General features: G+C 38.5%; 1 protein-coding gene across 3 annotated transcripts in view; it reads right to left on the bottom strand.

Moving 5' to 3' along the window:
* Positions 1-18,384, bottom strand: part of LOC131149469 (magnesium-chelatase subunit ChlD, chloroplastic) — a 60,648-nt gene that overhangs the window by 9,989 nt on the left and 32,275 nt on the right. For all 3 annotated transcript variants that reach the window (XM_058099922.1, XM_058099924.1, XM_058099923.1), the window contains exon 6: positions 857-949. In XM_058099922.1, the coding sequence (XP_057955905.1) occupies positions 857-949 (93 nt within the window). The remainder of the gene's footprint in view (positions 1-856; positions 950-18,384) is intronic.

Genomic DNA, 18,384 nt, shown 5'->3' with positions numbered 1-18,384 from the left:
TTCCTCTCTCATTCATCATTGCTCGATAAATACATCAAAGGCATCATTGCATTGGGACCTGCTTTCAAAAACTAACTGTGAAAAGAAAGGAGAGAAAGGAAAGGTAACTACAAACACTTATGGAGATCCTGATATCCATGGAACCAAAGGAAAAGAGTTGTAAATTATTCCTTCCTCTCTCATTCATCATTGCTCAATAAATACATCAAAGGCATCATTGCATTGGGACCTGCTTTCTAAAACTAACTGTGAAAAGAAAGGAGAGAGGAAAGGTAACTACAAACACGTAGCAGGCTGACAAAATTCCAACACAACCCTGCACCACACCAAACATTACCACAGGAATCCGATAATGCATCAATAAACTTGTCCTCATGGTCAACCATCAACAGCAATCGGCAATGCAAAACCTGCTTTAAATTGGTAATAAAAGCACCCCAGAACAGATGACTTGCAGACAAAAAGCGTGTCAAGAATCTTTCGTAGGGTGCAAATCTATGAAGACTCCACAGATTTAATAGACATAAACATATCATTGAAATTTAGGAGCAAAAGTGATTGGATTAAAAACTTATCCACAAAAAAGTAAATCTTGTCTATAAAAGCTAATCTCAGGTTAGCATCCCCAAGAAATCAGGCTACTGACATCCTCCCAACTGTGGGAAGATTCCAAGATTTGGCCTCCAACTACCATAGCAGCTTAGAGTTGGGCTGGCTGGCACAAAGGGATAATAGCCTTTTGACCGGAATAAAGTATAGCTTTATCAGACTATAATAAGAAGCCGATGTAAAATTTAATAGAAACTTAACAATTTAAAATTTATTAGAAACTTAGGATGAGTTACATATTAAGAACCTGGCAACCACCTCGTAGGGCTTCCATAACTAGGTACTTTAATTGCTCTTTGCCGATGTTGACATCCTTCAAATACTCCCTTGCCAAAATGATCTGCAACACATTATCACAAACGTACGGGTGAATTCTCAGTTCAATTGTTCAAACAACAGCCAACCATCATCTTGTAGCATAACAAAAAGCCCTGTGGTGCTGGGACTCATGGAAGAAAAATTGATCTCATCCAGCTCGTAAGTCCTGCAGCAAATAAACATTTATCCATTCATCATATCAAGTACAAAACCGAATAAAAGTTGTTCAACTCATTTCAGATTTTGCTGGCCTTAGGGTGCTTGAGTACCATGGGTAAGGAGGATTGTTAGTCTTAAGGTGGGGTTAGCGTTCACCCTTTGTCCCAGTTCCATGTACAGGTATGGTACAAGGTTCTTAACATCCCTACTGCCAATGTGCTAACTGTGCATTGCAATGCCTGTCAGGTCCATCAGCTGCACATATAGATAGATGCAAGGCTCCATGCTGCTACTTTAAGAAAATTTAGGGAAAAGTGGGATTGCAGGTATTAATCTAGGAGGTGATATATCTTTGGAGTTGGCTTCTTTAGCAGGTGTGCTATCCTTGACTGGCCTTTGTTGTTTCTAAAATTTCCATTGGGTTGTAATCCTAGGTCCATGGACTTTTAGGATCCTATAGTAGAAAAGGTGTCTAAGCATCTTGGCAGGTGGAAGGGTACTTCTTTTTCTTTAGGGGGTAGGGTAACTTTTATCCATTCTTGTCTTTCTAGTATTGAAGTTCCTGTTGGGCTGGCTAGGACTATTAAGAGAATCATGAGAGACTTTCTTTGGTCTGGGGTGGGTGAGAAGAAAGAATATTTGGTTGGATGGGAGGTGGTAAGTCAAAAAATGAAGAGAGTTTGGGTCTTGGGAATTTGGTGTCTAAAAACGGCTTCATATCAAGAGCAATGGTGCAGCTGATCGATTATTCTTTCTTGGCATAGATATATCAGTCACCGGGTGAAGAAGTGAGGCGAAGCGTACCATCTACCCAGCTGCAGAGCTATCCCTTGTTCTATTGGTTTGGTGGTTGCTACCAAGACGATTTCTTTATGCCCTCGGATTTGGTTCGATCAGTGTTTTCGTATGCATTGGGCATTTAGTTTAGGCCAGAACAGCGAAACTGAAGACAACCTTTAACCCTTAATGAGTAAATGGTTATCGAGCTTTCCTTTAGAGGAGAAATCACTTTGGCATGAAGTAGTTAAAGGAAAATTGGGAATACAAGGAAATGGATGAGATACTAACGTAGGTTTTAGATCTTCCTACACCAAATTTGTCCTTGAAGATCTGTCTCAGCTTTATCCACATTTTACTCCTAATACCAAATTTGAGGTGGGCAATGGGATGAATATTCGTTTTTGAGAAGACCCTTAGGCGGAGGATTCGGTTCTTTACATGTGGTTTCCTCACTGGTATTGTCTTTCTTCATTACATAATGGCCTCATTTCTTCCTTTTTGCTTTCTAATGGGAAAAATATTTCATAGGATTCTCATTTCCGTAGATCTTTGAATGATAGAGGGGTGGAGCAGCTGGCGTCATTGTTGAGTTTATTGGAGGGTTGCTGTCTTTCTAACAGGAAGGACGTGAGGAAGTGGATGCTAGACTCTTCAGGAGAATTTCTAGCAATTCTTTCTTTGAGTTCTTGACACAAGAGAATGTCTTTTTCTTTCTTCTAGATTTGGAAGGCCAACTTTCCTCTAAAATTAAGGCTTTTATTTTGTTGGTTGTTCTTAATAGAGTTAACACCAACAATCTGTTGCAAAGTAGGAGGCTTTCTAAGGCATTATGTCTGGCTATTTCTTTTTTGGGGTTTGGAAGGAATGAAGACAAGGCTGCTCCATGGAGATGTGGTTTGTTTGTTGTATTGTGTGGTATTTGGATGGAAAGGAATAATTGCATTTTTAAAGGAAGAAGACTTATTGGTTTTTGTTTGGGATAAGATTCAGTATTTGGATTGTTTATGGGCTGTTGCTGCTGGTTGTTTCAAGGGATTATATCTAAAGGTTGTTCATCTTGACTGGTCTGCTGTCTTGTAATAATTGTTTGTTTTTCTACTTTAATTTTTCTGTTTTTCCTCTTCTTTTTTTTTTGGAGGATTCCTTATTCTACTGTATTCTATATTCTCTCTATTAATATACTTCTTATTTTGTGATTAAATAAAAAAATAATTTTTTAAAGCAATACTAACAGCATTTGCTTTTAGGACAGTTTCATAGTTTGGAGTGCTAATGAACTACTAGATTTTTCTTGTGAAAAATCCAAGAAAATCCTCCGGATATAAAATCCCTCAGCATCACACTTAGGGCTATCATTGCATCGCACATTCCTAAAAAAGATTAACTGGTAGACAATTTCTTCAAAAGACATTCCAACTTTAAAAAAAAGTGCGTGCCCCATGCAAGCACACTTGTACTTTTTACGTGTGCGTGCATGTGTGTGGACCACTGGAAGATCTCTTATTCTAATAAAATTTCAAATAGAATTACCTCAAAAAAAGTAACTTGTAAAACAAGACTTAATACAACTTAAGGCCACAAGTAATGGTCCAATAACACTTCGAGCAGAAAACATATGGGTAAAAATTACATGTTGAACAAGTTTAAAACTACCAAAGTACTCAAAGGTCCAATCAACAAAATTAAAGGAAATTAAAGCTAAATTAGTAACTATATCAACCCCCACATTACATTTCAATCATAATTATGCATTTCTCTGACCTCTATGCTTGTTTTTACTTATGTTTTACTTGTAGTTTGCACCATTAATATTCTATCATTGTTTTTTGTCCTCTAATAATATATAAGAATAATCTATTTTCGTGATGCAATTCATCCCCAATTCTTGTTTATGCTTAAAAAGAACACTTTCTCTTTTCATTATTGCGTTATTATCGTGTTGATGCCTGCCAAAGTGATTTAATGAATGTTGGAGTCATGAAGCCCACAAAACAATCATGAAGCAATGAGGTGTTTGAAGAAATATCATCAATCCCTTCTTGTTTTCTTCATATTTCAATTAAGTTTCACTTCCTATTTCAATAAAATCAACAGCATTGGGAGTACTAGTCCAGTAGCAATTCCTATGTCATCCAGAAATATAAATGAATATTTTGACGCATGACTGATCTCAGTGAAAACAAAACTTCTAGTATGACTATTAAGCATACAAGCTTAAACAGTTGACATTGCATTAAGGAGCATGAAGTTCAAGCCTTGATTTGGAATTGTGTGGATTTGGAGAAAATGCAATATAAAATTGTATTGAGTTTTGCTAACTCCACACCGTTCTAAATTCAACGCCTGAACTCCATGCTCCCAAACACTATAAATTTTCAAGAAATGCAGAAGATTTGACATCTCAAATTTGAATGAGAAATCCCCATTGTTCAGATAGATTATTGCTGGCGAGAATAAGACAAACTAGCACAGTGAGTGGAATTTGAATGTCATTTTGAAAGACTTTGTGATTTAAATTGGACTCGATATCATGCCTGTGGCTGTGCATAATTTATTGATCTAAAAATATGAAGTTATTTCATGAATTAATTTGGGTATATTGTGAGATCAAGCTTGACATATAGATTCTACATATATTTCCTCATATGTTTTGTTAGAAAATTTTGCAACTCAAATATTTATATAGAAGGTCATCTCTAGTTAAACTGAAATCAATTTGGGTTCAAATTTAAGATAGACACTGCTCATGACTAGAATTAAATACTTCATGCGTGTACCAGGGCATTAATTTCAAAATACAGGATTGAATTGAAATTTGCATTTTGTTTGTTGAGTTTCATGAGAGAGAGAGAGAGAGAGAGGGATGAAGAAATCATGAGGACCAATATAGCTGCCTATCACTCTATTTATAATAAAACATTTGGAGTAGACAATAATACCCCTTCGACTCTACAACACTTCCCCTCAAGCTAGATCTTAGATATCATATTTGTTGAGATTTTGATTAAAATGAATGACCTAACTTGAAGATAGGTCTCTCCTTCTATTTATAATAAAAATTAAATACATTCTAATGACAATAATACCCTTACTAACTCTCACTAATTAACATACTAATACGCTTAATAATAATATTAAAAAACATAAATAACCTCTAACACCCCCTCTCAAGCTGGAGCATAAATGTCATATTCTCCTAGCTTGTTACAAATAAATTTAACACGAGCACCCCCCAAAGCTTTAGGAAACAAATCAGCAAGCTGCATATCAGACTTCACATAAGTGGTAATAATGTGCTTCTACACAAGTGTCTACCAAACAAAATGGCAATAAACTTCAATGTGCTTTGTCTGCTCATGAAAGACCAAGTTGGAGACAATATTAAGAGCAGCTTGATTATCACACATCAACGTCATAGGCTGAGAATGCGAAAAACCAATTCTTCCAACATGTTCTTCAATCAGACAAGTTCATAAGTAGTGTGAGTCATAACTCTATATTTTGATTAAACACTTGACCTAGCCACCACAGTTTGTTTCTTACTCTTCCAAGAAGCCAAATTACCACCAACCAAAATACAGTACCCACTTGTGGATCTCCGGTCGAAAGGCAACCCAACCCAATCTACATCTGTATATCCATGGATATAAGTGTGACCTCGATCACGATATAAAAGACCTCTCCCAAGTGCACTTGAAGTCAAAATAGGTTTTTTGTATTTCTTGAATGAATAATTTGTACAAGCCGATACATTATACTTATAATACAATTGGGTATGCTAAAGATGGAAACAATCTCCTAAAATAATCTCTCTCAATAATAGACAATTCTCTACATAAATATCCCCTAAATCACTCCAAGATACTCGGGATTTCTACACTCCCCTTCAAGTTGGATCATAGATATTGATCATTTCCAACTTGCAGATGAAATTATCAAAACTTTGTCGGACTAACCCTTTGGTAAAGATGTCTGCTATTTGTTCCTTGGTAGGAACATAAGTCATACAAATGGTTCCTTCTTCAACCTTTTCTTTGATAAAGTGTTGGTCCACTTCTACATGCTTAGTCCTGTCATGTTGAACTGGATTGAGAGAGATACTGATGGCTGCTTTGTTATCACTGTAGAGTTTGATAGGAAATTTCATCGTGATCTGTAGTTCTTTCAAAAGTTTTTGTAACCACAGTCCTTCACGTATCTCTTGTGCAACTGCCTTAAACTCAGCTTCAGCACTACTTCAAGCCACTTCATTCTGTTTTTTACTCCTCCAAGTCACCAAATTCTCCCATACAAAGGTGCAATATCCGGTGGTAAACCTTCTATCTTCCGCTGATCCTACCCAATCAGCATATGTCAAAACTTCTACTTCCTTGCTTTCACACTTCTTGAAGAAGAGTCCTTTGCCCGGAGAACCCTTGTGATACCTAAGAATCTTGTACACAGCCTCTAGGTGAGTCTCCTTTGGTGAATACATGTGTTGGCTTACCACACTTACTACATATGCGATGTTGGGTCTGGTATGTGATAGATAGATTAGTTTACCAACCAATCTCTGATACCTCCCCTTTTCAACCGATATTCCACAGTCTTCAACTTTCTTTACTGCTTCAATTGGGGTTTTACTAGGTTTGAATCCAAGCATGCCAGTTTCGGTTAGGAGATCAAGGATATACTTTCGCTGAGAGACACTGATACCCTTTTTTGAACTAGCAACTTCCATTCCCAAGAAGTACCGCATTTGTCCCAGGTCTTTAACTTCAAACTCAACAGCTAGGGCTTTCTTCAATCTTTCCATCTCCATTGTATCATCTACAGTTAGGATTATATCATCAACATACACAATTAGAATTGTTTTCTTCCTACTTTCAGATTGTTGGAAAAACACACTGTGATCTGATTGCCCTTGTCGATATCATTGGTTCTTTATCACCTTTGCAAATATATCGAACCATGCTCTAGGAGATTGCTTGAGTTCATATAGGGACTTCTTGAGTTTACATACTTTGTTTTCTTCACCTTTCTCACTAAAACCTGGTGGTATTGTCATGTAGACTTCTTCTTCTAACTCGCCATTTAGAAATGCATTCTTAATGTCGAGTTGTTGAAGTGGCCAATACAAGTTGGCCGCCAAGGACAGGAGAACTTGAACTGTATTCAATTTTGCCATAGGTGCAAACGTCTCCTTGTAGTCAATGCCATAGGCCCGTGTAAACCCTTTTGCAACAAGACGGGCTTTATACTGTTCAACTATCCTATCAGCTCTATATTTCACCGTGAAGACCCATTTGCAGCCTATTGACTTCTTCCCTCTTGAAAAATTCATAACATCCCAAGTTCCATTCTTTTCCAACGCCCGCATTTCCTCCATGACGGCTTCCCTCCATTCAGGAATCTCCAAGGCTTCTTGGATATTCTTTGGAATTTTTATCTTGTCAAGGTTAGAGGTAAAAGCACGACACCCTGTAGACAGAGTTTTACAAGACATGAATTTTGAAATGGGATGGAGAGTACATGACCTAGTTTGTTTTCTGAGGACAATAGGTAAACTGATGTCATTAGGTGCAGACTTATCAAAAGAAAGCTTATGGCAATTTGGATCTATTACCTGATCGAGATTAGGCGTGGACTCATGGTCGCTCGAAGCTATCACCGGTTCCAACTCTCTTCATGCCCCAGGTATGAGATTATCCCTCTTCTTTGATTTTGGCTTCCTTGAGTAAACAAGTATCTCCTTGTTATTTTGTTTGTCTACATCTCCCCCTGAGTTTAAGTGGTCTTTTGTGCATGACAGATCAAGAAATGGTGTAATGATAATGATGTTGACAGACTCAGTGTATGTCACAGATTCATCAATAGAGAAATCAAAGAACCAATCTTCACTCCATTTCTCCCCCTGAAGAGAGGGCTTTTGAAAGTAAGGAGTGGTTTCAAAGAACGTGACATCAAGGCTAACAAACAAGTTTTTTATGATAGGATCATAACATTTGTAGCCTTTGAGTAACCAATAAAAACACACTTAATGGTGTGAGACTCCAATTTATCCCTATTGTGAGCATGAACATGTACAAATGCAATACACCCAAAAATTTTTAGGGAGAGATTGGAGTTGAGCCGAGAGTTGGGAAAACATTCTTGGAATTTTTAGAGAGGAGGGAAAAAGAAAGAACTCGACTAGGCATTCTATTAATGAGATATGTAGCTGTTAAAATGGCATCGCCCCAAAAATATTTTTTTCATATTTGTAGTGAGCATCAATGCCCGAGCTACTTCAAGAATATGCCTATTTTTGCATTCGGTAACCCCATTTTGTTGAGGGATATCCACATAGGAACTTTGATGGATGATTCCATTTTCTTGAAGATAATTTCCTAAGATATTATTGAAATATTCTGTACCATTATCAGTATGCAAGATTTGAATGTGAGTTTGGAATTGTGTTTGAATCATGGAGTGGAAATTGATAAAAATAGAACAGACTTCAGTTTTATATTTCAACAGGTAAACCCAACAAATACGAGTGTGATCATCAATAAAAGTAACAAACCATTTTGTGTGAGTGTGCGATTAAGAGAGCGTGAGGGCCCCCATAAATCACTGTGCATTATAGTAAACGGTTTGGATGGTTTGTATGTGGATTTTGGAAAGGAATTACATTGGTGTTTTGCAAGTTCACAAATCTCACACCGAAAATCAGAAGATGTCTTATTTGAACAAATGGAAGGAAATAAACGTTTTAAGTATTGAAAATTTAGATGACCCATCCTAAAATGCCATAACAAAATTTCACTATCCCTAGAAATAGATACAGAATTACAAATAGCAGTTTAACATTGTTCACTCATATTCGCCTCTTCAAAGTAATAAAGTCCCTCACACTCCTTAGCAGAGCAATTGGAATATTTTGTCAACTAACTAATGGATAACAAATTGCAAGACAGCCTAGGGACGTGTAGGACCGATTCTAGAGTTATAGAATCAGAGATTTGAATACTCCCTTTGCTTGCAACAGATGAGAGTGATCCATCTGCAATTTTAACTTTCAAATTTCCAGCACAAGGTGAATAGGATGAGAATAGATGATAGGAATTGGTCATATGATCAGAGGCACCAAAATCAATTATCCATGGTGATTTGTAATGAGAGATGGTATTTAATACTGTCAAAAAATTACCTCGGTGGGCTAAAGAACCAGAAGGAATACGTGTGGAAGACTAACCCGATGCTTGAATGGTAGAGAACATTTTATAGAGTTGCTCCAATTGTTCTGGATTGAATGCTCAACTTGAAGTGGAAATGTAGAATTATTATTTTTCTCACCTTGTGGTTTCTCGGCTAGGTTATCAATAGCAGCTTGGTGGCCACGATTTTTGGGATTCTATCTTAGCTTCCAATTTGCGGGCTTCCCATTTAATTCCCAGCAATTATCTTTTGAGTGGCCCGGCTTGCGGCAGTGCTCACACTAGGGTTTTCCTTTTTGCATTTTTTGGCTTGTCCTAGCAGGAGTGCCTCTTGAAATGAGGGCAGACATTTTGGGTCCATTGTTTCCGATCAGAATCAGCTCCTTCAACATCACTTTGTGCCAGTTCTCCTCTCGCCTCAACTCCAAGAAAACTTCTTGAGTTGAAGGCAGAGGACGTCGGCCGAGAATCCTCTCTCGCACCTCGTCCAAGTCTCGGTTGAGTTCGGCAAAAAATTCAAAGACTCATTCATTCTCGAGTCATTTTTTGTATTGGACACTATCTCCAAGGAATTCCCATTCTTCCTTAATGCTCAGGTTGAGTTCTTTCCAGAGATTCGTCATCTCCATATAGTAGTCTGTGACTTCTCTTTCTCCTTGCCGCATTTGCCATAGCTGAGTTTTGATCTCAAAGATTTGAGAGTAGCTTTCAACGTTTGAGTATGTCTCTCGGATAGCATCCCAAACGTCCTTTGTCGATGGTAGGAACAGATAGGTCTTGCTGATTGAAGGTTTCATGGAGTTCACAAGCCATGCAGTCACCATGGAGTTCTCCGACTTCCACTTCTGCAAAAATGCAGCGTCGGTTGAGGCGGGCTTCTTCTTCTCACTGGTAAGGTAGCCTAACTTTCCTTTGCCGTCAATCACGAGTTTGATTCACTAAGCCCATTCACGGAAATTCTTTCCGTTCAGTCTCTCCACCGAGAATGGGAAGGACGAGCTGTCTAGCCCATTCGATTTCAAGGTGGAGGTGGCTTCAGTTTCGCCGTCGAGAGCTTCAGAGGTGCTCGACCCTCTGCTGTTGACGGCTCCTTCTACCATCGTTAACTAGGATTATAGAAACCGTAGCTATGATACCATGAAATCAAAATAGGTTTTTTGTATTTCTCGAAGGAATAATTTGTACAAGCTGATACATTATACTTATAATACAATCGGATATGCTAAATATGGAAACAATCTCGTAAAATAATCTCTCTCAATAATAGATAATTCTCTACATAAATATCCCTTAAATCACTCCAAGACACTCGGGATTTCTACAACACCTTTGAGATATCTCAAGATGTGAATTATTGCATACCAATGACTTGTCCTCGAGAAATCTACAAATTAACTCACAACACTTGTTGCAAAGGATATATACGATCAAGTGACTGTGAGATAATTCAACTTTCCAACAAGTCAATGGTATTGTCCAAGATTAGGTAGCAAATCACCCATATTTAGCAACTAACTTGCTGTTAGGATCCATGGGTGTATCAACCGGTTTAGATCCCACAATCCAGTTTCATCCAACAGATCAAGAACATCCCTTGTGAAAAAATAGTTCCTATACGAGATCAAGATACTTCTATGCCCAACCCCACATCTTTGGTTTGAAACTTAGTCTATAGAAAAAGTTTGAGACTTTGAATACCTTTATCATGATCACTTGTAATAACAATATCGTCCACATAAACAACAAGAAGGATCCTACCTGATGAAGTATGATGATAAAACACAGAACGATCCACTGCACATTGTTGAAGACCAAACTCAAGTACTATAGCATTGAAACGACCAAACCATGTTTTGGGAGACTATTTTAAACCATATAGTGCCTTCTTGAGCTGACACACTAAACCCGACTCCCCCTGAGCAATAAACCTAGGTGGTTGCTTCATATAGACCTCCTCCTCAAGGTCATCATGCAAGAGCCAAGAAGGCATTCTTCACATCTAATTGATGCAGGGGATCAGTAGTAGTCAAGGAGATGAACAAACGTACTAATGTAAGTTTAACAACCAGAGAAAAAGTGTCATAGTAATCTAGACCATACACATGAGTATACCCCTTAGCAACAAGATGGGCCTTTAGACGAGCCACATAACGATCAAGGTTGACTTTCACAGTGTAAACCTAGCGACAGAGAACCATAGACTTGTCAGGAGGAAGAGGTACCAAGTCCCAAATGTCATTGTCAGGTAATAAAACATTCATCTCTTTAACCATAGCATTACTCCACCCATAGTGGGCTAAGGATTATGAAAAAGATTTAGGAAAGGTAGTAGATGATAGGGTAATAACAAAACAATAATAGGAGGGTGATAAGAAGTCATAACAAACATAGTTGGAAATGGGATGTTGAGTACATGTGCCTTTACCTTTCCAAACAACAATGGGAAGATCAACATCATAGGAAATATGATCATCAGACGAGGAAACCAAAGGTGTGGTAGTAGAAGCTAGAGGGGACTCTCTTCCTTGGAGCTTCCGTCGTGAATACACTTGCAAATTAGAATGATCAAGACGACGAGAAGAACTCGAACTACACGGAGACTCAGATGGTCGGTTGGGCAAGGACAACAAGGTAGAATCTAGAAGATTAGGCACAAGAAGAGACTCATTGAGCTTAGAAGCACTCGGGGGTTGGGTGTTAGTAAGGTGTATACTCAAAGAAGGTAACATCGGCAGAAAAAAAAAAAAAAAAGCGGTGCAGCACATGACTATAACAACGATATCCTTTTTGAGTGTATGCGTAGCCCAGCAAGACATTTTATAGCACTAGGATCCAACACATCCACCCTAGGAGTTTGTTGATGAACAAAGGATACACACCCAAATATATGAGGAGGGAGAGAGAATAAAGGTTAATTAGGAAAGAGAATGGAGTAGGAAATTTTACTACTAGGAACAAAGGATGGCATCCTGTTGATTAGATAGCAAGCAGTACGTACAACATTACTCCAAAACACTTTAGGTACATGCATTTGATGAAGTAAGGTGTGAGTGATTTCAAGGATATGTATGTTTTTCCCTTCTACAACCCCATTTTGTTGAGGAGCGTGGACACGATGATTGATGGACAATACCAAACTGAGTCATACAAGTGGTGAATTGTGCACTGAAATACTCTTTAGGCTTATCACTTTGAAGTATTTGAACTAGAAAACCGACTTGAGTCTTTATTTCATAACAAAGGACACAAAATACATGAAATAACTTCGAACTATCTTTTATTAAATATAGCCAAGTCATTCTTGAATAATCATCCACAAAGGTTACAAAGTACAAGAAACCCAACTTGTAGACAACCTTACTAGGACCCCAAACATCAGAATGAACTAACATAAAAGCGCTTGCAACCCGTTTACTAACTTGACAAGCAATAGGGGCACGATGGTGTTTTCCCAACTAATGAGACTCATAATCAAGACTAGATACAAAACCCAAATCAGGAACAAGACGTTTTAACTTTTCCAGCGAAGGATAACCAAGACATCAATGAATTTGGAGACGTGTGGCAACAACAGTGCAGGCAGTAGAAGGAGGTAGAAGCTCAAAGTAATAAAGTCCATCAGCTTCCTGTCATTTGCCAATCGTCTTCCTCGTCTTCAAATCTTGAATAACTATAGAATTAGGGAAGAATGTCACTGAACAATTCTATGATTTAGTTGTCAAAGTATTGTGTGAATGGCCGAATGGTTTGGCCTTGAGTTCTATATATTATATATAGACTTTACAAGAATGCTATACATGTAAAGTAAATAAGTTCTAGCATGATTCTAGCCTTATACATGTAAACTATAATCTGTCAAGCCCTATACATGTAAACTAAATATATGCTAATTGTGCAAAATAATGAAATGAGGAATAAGGAAATAATTGTGGGCTCAAGTATGGAAAGAAATCCTTTGCTTTTCTGTTTGCTGTTCCGTTGACAGCCCCCCCTCAAATTGATGCAGGTTTATCAACAAGCATCAATTTGCTACTTAGGAAGCAATGTTGATGACGAGTGAGAGCCTTGGTGAAGATATCCGCAATTTGTAATTTAGTGGAAATATGTGGAAGAGTGATAACACGAGCTCCAAATGCTTCACGGATGGAGTGACAATTGACTTCAAAATACTTCGTGCGCTCATGATAGACAAGATTGGTCGTGATCTAGATAGCATTCGTATTATCGGCATGTAAAGGTGTAGGATTGGTCTCAGAAAAATCTAGCTCAACAAGAAGCCAAATAATTTCAGAACAAGCAAAAGACATTGCCTGGTATTCAGATTTTGTCGATGACTTAGAAACTCTGTCTTGCTTCTTACTCTTCCAAGAGATCAATGCATCACCTAAGAACACACACCAACTAGTGATGAAGCGACGTGTATCCGCATAACCAGCCCAATCAGCATTGCTGTAAGCAGCAAGGCGAGTAGAATTTCCTGCAGAGAAGAATAAACCATAGGCAGAAGTGCTCTGAACATAGCGTATGATCCTACGGACAGCAGCCAAATGAAGATGACGAGGAGTCTGAAGAAACTGGCTGACTTGTTGTACAGCAAAAGAAATGTCTGGTCTAGTAATGGTGAGATCGACAAGACTACCCACCAACTTTCGGTATAAACTGGGATTAGCAAGTAAGTCACCCTCCTTTTTGCCAAGCTTGACATTTAATTACATGGGAGTATCAATAGAAGTACCCTTCTGAAGGCCAATTGTGGCCACCAAGTCATTAGCATACTTATGTTATTGAGTGAAATATCCGAGGGACTACGATTCACCTCAAGACCAAGAAAATAGATCTTTCATATAAAAGGGCTCTGAGAAATGAGTCTTAAGCTGAGCAAGTAAAGCAAAATTGGAACCAGTAATCACAATATCATCAACATAAACCAAAAGAACAACAATACCCATGTATGATTTCCGAAGAAACAATGAAGTGTCATACTTACTCTGCATGAATGAAAATTGTAATAAAGTGGTGCGGAATTTATCAAACCAGGCCCTCGGAGCTTGTTTGAGACCATAAAGAGAGCGATGAAGCTTACACACATGTGAAGTTGGAGAGGGAAACAAGCCTGGGGGTGGCTTCATATAAATACACTCTTTATGATCCCTGTGAAGAAAAGCATTCTTGACATCCATTTGATGTAGTTACCAATCACTGGAAGCAGCAATAGCCAAAATCGTACGAGCAGTAGTCATCTTAGCCACAGGAGGAAAGGTCTCTTCATAATTGACAACATATTCCTGATTATTCCCAAGTGCAACAAGGCGAGCTTTGCAACGATCCAAACTTCCATCAGATTGGACTTGGACTGAGTAAACCCATTTATAACCCAGAGGAACAATGGTGGGAGGACAAGGCTCAATGTCCCAGGTGTGATTGGCCTCTAGAGCGGCAATTTATTCCAACATAGCTTGTCGCCAACAATCATGCTTGGCAGCGTGTGAGTAGGATGAGGGAATATCTAAATTGGACAATGCTGCAGTAAGAGTTGAAACAGAATCGCCAGAACTTGAAGAGGGAAATCCATACCTATCCGGGGGTACAGACACTTGAGAAGAGCAACGTACCAAAAGCTCTAGAGGTGCTGCAACTGATTGAATCTAGAGCATGGTAGGATCATATATTGGATGAGCTACCGGAAGAGACTGTGTGCGGGAGCGTCATGTGTACACAATACTTGGTTTAAAACAAGAACTGACTTGATGAGGATCTAAAAACTGCTCCTCAAAGGAGGGGAGCGTCGCAGTAGAAGAGGAGGGTACAGAGGACACAGGAAAGAAATATTGATTTTCAAAGAAAATAACATTCCTAGAAATGCATGTACAATGTAATGTAGGATCATAGCTAACAAATCCCTTTTGACACACATTATATCCCAAGAATGCACATTGAACAGATTGAGCAGATAATTTATATCGCTCATGAGGAGGTAAATGAACAAAACAGACACAACAAAAGGTACGGAGGTCATCGTAACTAGGTTGCTTAGCAAATAAGCGAAAATAGGGAGACTCCATGAGTAGGACTTGAGAAGGTAAACGATTAATGAAGTTGTCAGTTTTTTGTCTGAATGTCCCTTCCATAGGGTTTGCTTTCATTATATAGAAGAAATTTACATAGTGGGAACCATATTTTCAGGCAGATTTCCAGCACCTAAATGCTGTCAGAATTTCAGGCACATGCTACCAAAATTTAGGAACATGCTGCCAGAATTTCAGGCACATGTTCAGTGCCAGCATGCTGCCTGATTTGCAGCATTATTTACATAATTACAGAGATTTTTCCTATAATCAAGGAGAGTTGACTGGATAAATTTCGAAACTTTCCAACACTCCACCTCAAGATGGTTTGAAGATGTCTTCCATAGCTAACTTGCCAACCAAATTTTCAAATTTCTTCTTTGGTAGTCCCTTTGTAAGTATATCTGCTACTTGTTCAGTAGTAGAGATATAGGGTAAACAAATCAGTCTACTGTCCAGCTTCTCCTTTATAAAATGCTTGTCGACCTCAATATGTTTTGTTCTATCATGAAGCATTGGATTGTGTGCAATGGCTACGGCAGATTTGTTATCACAATACAGTCTCATAGGTAGCATATTAGTGACTTTCAATTCTTCCAATGATTTTTTAATCCACAACACTTCACAAACTCCATGAGCAACTACTCTAAATTCTGCCTCTGCACTACTCCTAGCTACCACATTTTGTTTTTTGCTTCTCCATGTAACCAAATTTCCACCAACAAAGGCACAATAACCAGAAGTTGATCTTCAATCGATTATACTCCCAGCCCAATTTGCATCAGTGTATACCTCAACTTGTAGATGTCTATGGTCTTCAAACAATAGACCTTTTCCTAGAGTTCCCTTTAAATATCTCAGGATTCTATAAACTGCATCAAAGTGGTCAAGCCCTCGTGAGTGCATGAATTGGCTTACCATAATGACGGCAAAGGCTATGTCAGGACGTGTATGTGATAGATAAAGTAGCCTCACCAATCTTTGGTACTGGTCTCTATTGGTCACTTCCTCAGGCTTCGCAAGTTGTAGTTTAAGATTAGGCTCTATAAGTGTCTCAGCTGCTTTACACCCTAGTAAACCTGTTTCTCCAAGCAAGTCAAGCACATATTTTCTTTGCGAAACAAAAATACCTTTTCTTGACCTTGCAAATTCCATACCGAGAAAATACTTCAAGTCACCCAAGTCTTTAATCTCAAATTCAATAGCAAACATCTGTTTTAATTTCTCAAGTTCCTTGCTGTTATTACCTGTCAAATTAATATCGTCAACATAGACAATTAGAATAGCAACCTTCCCTTCACTCGAGTGCTTATAGAACATGGTGTGATTAGCTTGACCTTGGCTGTAACCATGACCCTTAATAGCCTTCCCAAAGTGTTCAAACCAAGCTCATGGAGATCGCTTGAGCCCATACAATGATTTTTTCATATCTCTGCCAAGATTACCTTCAAAACCTAGTGATAATCCCATAAACACTTCATACTCTAGATCTCCATTTAAAAAAGCATTCTTTACATCCAATTGGTGTAAGGACTAGTTAGAATGCACAACTAAGGAGAGTAACACTCAGATTGAGTTTATCTTGGCCACTGGAGCAAAAGTTTCTTGATAGTCAATTCCATATGTTTGTGTAAACCCTTTTGCAATGAGTCTTGCCTTTTATCTCTCCATATTGCCATCAGCCTTGCATTTAACTGTAAACACCCACTTGCACCCTACGGTTTTCTTTTCCCTTGGCAAATCAACAATTTCCCAAGTACTGTTGTTTCGTAGTGCATTCATCGCTTCAAGAATTGCTAACTTCCAATCCGGATGATCCATAGCTTCTTGAATTTCAGGCACATGTTCAGTGCCAGGATGCTACCTGAGCAAGGATGGAACAGAGTTGGCTAGATAAATTTTGAAACTTTCCAACATAACTAAGTAGCAGTTTTCAGAGTCTCAACCCAGAGCAAGGATGGAACAGAGGATTCTAGCAAGAGAGTACGTACAACATCTACGAGATGACGATTTTTCTGTTTGGCAACTCCATTTTGTTGGGGAGTAGCGGGACATGAACGTAGATGAATAATACCTCTAGAAGCCAAAAATTCCTGAAACTCAATAGACACATATTCACCACCAGAATCTGTGCATAATGTCTTAATAGAAGTAGAAAATTGATTGTCAACATACGCTAAAAACTTGGTGAAAGTACAAAAAACCTCAGATTTAGAGCAAAGAAAGTAGACCCAAGTAAATCTGCTATGATCATCAATGAAAGTCACATAGTATTTAAATTTTTTCATGTGAACTAACCGGGTAAGGTCCCCAACCATCACTATGGATAAGATCAAAGAACTGAGAAGCTCTACTAGCATGCAAAGGGAAGGGAAGAGTTTCACTTTTACCAAGTTTGCAAGAGGCACACTCAAGAGATAAAGAAGAACGTTCTTTATTACCAAGTAAACCAGAGTTCAATACACGAGATAAGATCTGAGTATTGGGATGGCCTAAACGACGATGCCACACCATACTAAGATTTGAAACATTATTACAAGCAAAAGACTTAAAAGAAGAAACTAGAGAACATGCTGGAATAGGAAAAAGTAGTGGAAACAAGCACCCCATTTTAGGTCCCTTTGTGATATGCTCCCTCGTTACTTGGTCTTGCACAACACAACCATTACCAGAAAAATTAACAGCACAATTGTTATCAACTAATTGACCAACAGGAAAAAGATTCGTGGAAAGCTGAGGAGCAAGAAACACATTAGTGAACTTAGAAGAGGCATCACGGACAGCAGCTATTGGCAATGAACTGCCATTGGTAGACTGAATAGCAGATTGACTAGCATAGGGTTGAACATGACACAGGGTAGTGGGATTATTCGTCATGTGATTAGAGGCACCCGAGTCCACATACCAGAGTTTAGTAGAATTGTTACCTTGGAGCCCCATTTCTGATAATGCCGAAATTAGCATTTGTTGCACCATTTTGGGTGTGCAGTAATTCGCTGTAGGAGGTGCAGGAACAGAAGAGTCACCTGAAGAAGAGGCGGGGGCCGCAAAAGTCACTGTGAGGTGGGTACAACAACAGAAATTTGTAATGCTTGGGCTTGACAATTTTGTGGGCGGATACGACAATCTTTGATAATGTGACCCTTCTTCTTGCAATAATAGTAGAATTTCTTGGAACAATTAGCAACGATATGCCCAAATTCTTTGTAGCAAAAACAGTGCAAGGTGGTAGAATGCACAGGCAGTCCTCGTTGTTGAGCAACATAAGCCATAGG

The sequence above is a fragment of the Malania oleifera genome, chromosome 2 (genome assembly GCF_029873635.1).
Source record: "Malania oleifera isolate guangnan ecotype guangnan chromosome 2, ASM2987363v1, whole genome shotgun sequence".
NCBI lineage: Eukaryota > Viridiplantae > Streptophyta > Magnoliopsida > Santalales > Ximeniaceae > Malania > Malania oleifera.
Note: the sequence above shows the minus strand (reverse complement) of the source record. Positions and strands in the feature narration are given on the sequence as shown.